The 4,409-nt window shown below is 33.0% G+C and overlaps 1 protein-coding gene across 1 annotated transcript; it reads right to left on the bottom strand.

Annotated features, from left to right (window-relative positions):
* Nucleotides 1-496: 496 nt before the first annotated feature.
* Nucleotides 497-4,016, bottom strand: LOC143584760 (LRR receptor-like serine/threonine-protein kinase FEI 1). The gene is made up of 13 exons (XM_077066733.1): nt 3,868-4,016; nt 3,638-3,773; nt 3,467-3,538; nt 3,285-3,356; nt 3,093-3,164; nt 2,824-2,895; nt 2,661-2,732; nt 2,371-2,456; nt 2,124-2,285; nt 1,712-2,044; nt 1,390-1,635; nt 1,169-1,302; nt 497-1,086 (listed from the first exon to the last, which is right to left on the bottom strand). The coding sequence occupies exons 1-13, from the start codon at nt 3,962-3,964 to the stop codon at nt 868-870; spliced, it is 1,773 nt and encodes a 590-aa protein (XP_076922848.1). The 5' UTR covers nt 3,965-4,016; the 3' UTR covers nt 497-867.
* Between the last annotated feature and the right edge of the window lie 393 nt (nt 4,017-4,409).

Genomic DNA, 4,409 nt, shown 5'->3' with positions numbered 1-4,409 from the left:
TATAAAATTTTTAAGCTATTTCTTGTGCTTTGGAGAATGCGTTGGGCTCGGTCGTTGGTAATATTAATGAGACCTGCATGAAGTAGGACATGATCAAGGAAGAGTTTTGGTTGACGAGTATGGTCATGAGATCAAATGACCATATGATGATGATAAAGATAGATTTTCAGTTAAACTTTCGAAACAACGAAAAGAAGTGAGTGCACAGGCATGATGCGATAAGCCCATTGACATTTTGCGCAGAACAGATCTACTGATATTTAATTCCAGTTAATAAGAGGGATCTTGAACTAAGATATAACCAAACAAAGCTATATATTAAAATTTTAGTTATTTTATTGACGCGTAAATAAATAATTACACAACTATAGTAGTGCCAAACAAAAATTTGACCATACATATGGAGAACTCAATATATTACTTAAAACATAATGTTTCATCATTCATCAATTTAATGGTTCTAACTGTAATTTCAAAATGCCATCATAATAATAATCACACTAACTTGGAATATTATAAGGTGACCAAAAAAATATTCTCAGTGTCTATAAGAACAAGAATAAATATAATACAGAAAAAGACGTGGACACGACATAAAATAAGTTAAAACTAACATCAATATACATCTGCACGTATCAAGATGAAAAGAAACAAGAACGACCCGTTTTAAATATGACAAGCCAAAAAAATATAATAATCACAGAGGCGAGAAAATCGAGCATAAATACTGCAAAACAAACACTTGTGGAAGAAGACGCTTGTGCTAAAATACACAAGGCAAGAATTTTAATTCCTTACTGTCCATCTGCTCAAAGAATATTTCGAGCGTTTAATCTTGATCTTGCCAAGATTCTCCATAATAACATGCTAATCATCACTGGAATCATAGAAATCACTCGGGCATGGTGTCATGACCTCTGATTCAAGTGTTTGAACAACCCGGTGCATTGTGGGCCGGTCTTCTGGTGTTGAAGATACACATTGAATCGCAACCGAAAGGAGAGCATTTAAGGTTTCTGGCTCGACTCCCTCACAGTTCACATCAATGATCTCACGTTGCCTATCTTCTGATATTAAATAATTTAACTGAAAAGGAAAACAGAGTTAATGTAGAAAAAAAAAGCAATATAAGCTACACGTTTTTAAAATTAAGAAAATATAAGCATACCCAGCCAACAATATTAAGACCCTTCTCGATAAATGAAGCGTCGGTAGGTCGTTTTCCACTTATCAATTCGAGCACAAGTACTCCAAAACTATATATATCTGTCTTCTCGGTTGCTCTACCACTCTGCATATACTCTGCAAAAAATTTTGCAACATGCAAAACTTAAAATATTGTTTTTGAATGCTAATCTATGTAACATGCAACCAAACTTATTATCATACCTGGCGCCAGGTATCCAAAAGTTCCAGCAACAATGGTTGTAATGTGAGAATCCTCATCTTTTAACAACTTTGCAAGTCCAAAGTCTGAAACCCGAGCCTCAAAATTTCCATCAAGTAAAATATTACTTGATTTTATGTCTCGGTGTATGATTCTAGGTGAACAATCATGATGCAAATATGCCAACCCTTTTGCAGCTCCCATTATTATGTTAAGTCGAGCATCCCAATCTAATTGTTCAGCTTTTTCTGCAAAGATATTAAAGTTAGTTATTTATAACTTATAACCATCCAATAAAACAATTTGACAATTTGATTACATTACCATGAAGAGCTTCATCTAGACTGCCACCCGATAAGTAATCATAGATTAACAATTTTGATGTTGGAGAATTGCAATATCCTCTTAGGTTTACTAAATATCTGTGCTTAATACTTCCAAGAATTTCAAGCTCGCGTTCAAAGAACCGATCAAAACCCTCGTTTAATTTCACGGTTCTTTTTAAAGCAAATACATTTCCATCATCCATTGATAGTTTGTATACTGTTCCAAAACCACCAGCACCAATCACGTGTTCTTCATTCAAAGTTTCCAACTTTGTTATAATATCTTTTGAAGAATATGGTAAGTCTCCATGAAACATAACAATTGATGCACCTAAACCAATAATAATTCTTTATTATATCTTTGAAAATAATATTATGATATACGCGTAGAAGTGTTTTGAAAAGCTCACCTCCACTCACATCCATTGCAAGACCTTTGACTTCATTTTTACCAAGTTTCTTGTAAAGAAAGCAACCCCAGAAACACATGAGTGCAACCAGAAGCAGGGCACCAACAGTAGCGGAAGCACTAATAAGCAACCGACCAGAATTCTTCTTCACACTCTGGCTTCCTGTTATTATCACGTACTTATTAATCTAATAATACAAGAAAAGAAAGCATTAGAATACAATATACTGTAAAAGGTTATAGCAGACCTTTAGGATGTGAACCAGCTGGACCTCCATCATTTTTGCACAACTGATTTATATGGGTCCCACACAAGCCACGGTTTCCAAGAAAACTGAGTAATCAACCAAAAATTACAATCTGCTGTACTTCAATAAATCATAGTAAAGTCGCACCAAATTATCGTTTGAAAAAAGTTGTAGAATATTCAATAGTTAATGATTTCTGTACAAGTGAACATTAAATGCTTGATAATAATAACTAGATTTAATTCTAAATGTAAAATCATATACGCACGAAATGAGAATTCAGAACTCACGAGTCGGTTTCAAATTGATCAAGAGCACCATTAGACGGAATTCGTCCAACCAGAAAATTGTTGGAGACGTTGCTTCACAAGTACATAAAACGGAAGTTAATAAATGATTCAATAACAAAATATAAAAATATATTTAAAAAAAAACTCAAATGGGAAGCCTTACAAAATTGAAAGGCTCCTCAAATTCCCAAGTGATGCTGGTATATTTCCACTAAGAGAGTTACTTGAGATGTCCCTGCAACAGTGCAACATACAAAAACAAAATCTCAATTAATTCTAGGAACAAATTATACTTGACGAAAATCTCAACGCTCGCATGAAATGTCAACTCTAAATAAAATACTAGCATGTAAATAATATGGATGACAACATCATTACATAGATGTTAAGAAGTATCTTGATGAAATTACAGAAAAGAGTCAAATAACTTACAATGTTTGAAGCTTTGAAAGATTTCCTAATTCAGTAGGAATAAGTCCACTTAAATAATTATTCTGCAAAAACCTGTCAAAAAATAATAATATTATTATAATAAATAAAAAAGGTCATCAATATCTTGAAAAACTAAACTGACAGATATCGGAAGATATTTAGACATCATACAACTAAAATTACTGTACTTACAATCCTTGCAGATCTGTACAGTTTGCTAATTCTGGAGGAATTGCTCCATAAAAGTTGTTGTAATGAAGATCTCTGATCAGATTATATTTATAGCATCGTTAATTACTTGCATACTGTGTTTGTAAATATCATGCACAAAAGAGTATTGAGATATAGCAAGATAGAGCCTCAAAATCACGTACAAAAATCTTAAGCGATCTAGCTTTCCAATATCTGGTGATACGGGTCCACTCAGTTTGTGATTTGAAAGATTCCTGCAAAATTATATAGAAAAAAGACCAAAGAAATTACAATGCTTTCATAAAGAGTAACCAGCGCCTCAATGATAAAAGTTTAAGGCTTTAAAATCTTACAAATATACAACTCTTTTGGTTTTTAAATCACATGTTACCCCTTTCCATCCACATGGATCTGGATCCTCTGGCCTCCATTGACGAAGAAGGCCATCTGAACTAATAATACTTGTTCGGAAATTAACAAGAGCTTCCCCTGAAAAATAAAAGAAATAATATTATATTTCATACAAAAAGAATTTAAATATTTATTGTTTTTTATTGTTTGTCACTTGCTTCAATTGACATACCGTCACTAGTAAGACCTTGAAGTTTGTTCACCAGACAGAAAAGCAATAGAAAGTAGAGTAGCAATGGCCCTTGAAATACTGTAAGGAGAATGCCCATTGCTGTGTTGATCAAGCATTCTACAACTCATGATAATAACTGACGGCTGTCAGCCTGCAAGAATATAAAAAATTAAACAATTATAACAAGAAAAGAAAATTAAAAAGGAGTTAAGAACAGATACTGGGATTGAAAATGAAGAACGATTGAGGATAGCACTTACATCTTGTAGAAAAATAAGGCTACTGAAGCATAACAAACAAAATGCCACAGCTTTCCAGTAGGTACAAAAAGAATTGGTTTAAATAATAATTAAGTTAATCCAGGCCAATGCAAGTAGCTTTGGGCGAGGACTATTGGATGACAGCACCTGCAGAACATAATGTCAACCATGAATATATTATACATAAGTTGGATATTAAATATACAGTTATACACATTCATGCATTTAAAAGACATCTATATTTTAAACAAAATTGACTTAAATTTTCTTTTTCTGGATCTG

Source organism: Bidens hawaiensis, unplaced genomic scaffold, assembly GCF_021521415.1.
Source record: "Bidens hawaiensis isolate Kalapana, Puna unplaced genomic scaffold, B.hawaiensis_p1.1 tig00033281_1, whole genome shotgun sequence".
Lineage (NCBI taxonomy): Eukaryota > Viridiplantae > Streptophyta > Magnoliopsida > Asterales > Asteraceae > Bidens > Bidens hawaiensis.
The sequence above is the reverse complement of the archived record's forward strand: the minus strand, read 5'-3'. Positions and strand labels throughout refer to the sequence as shown.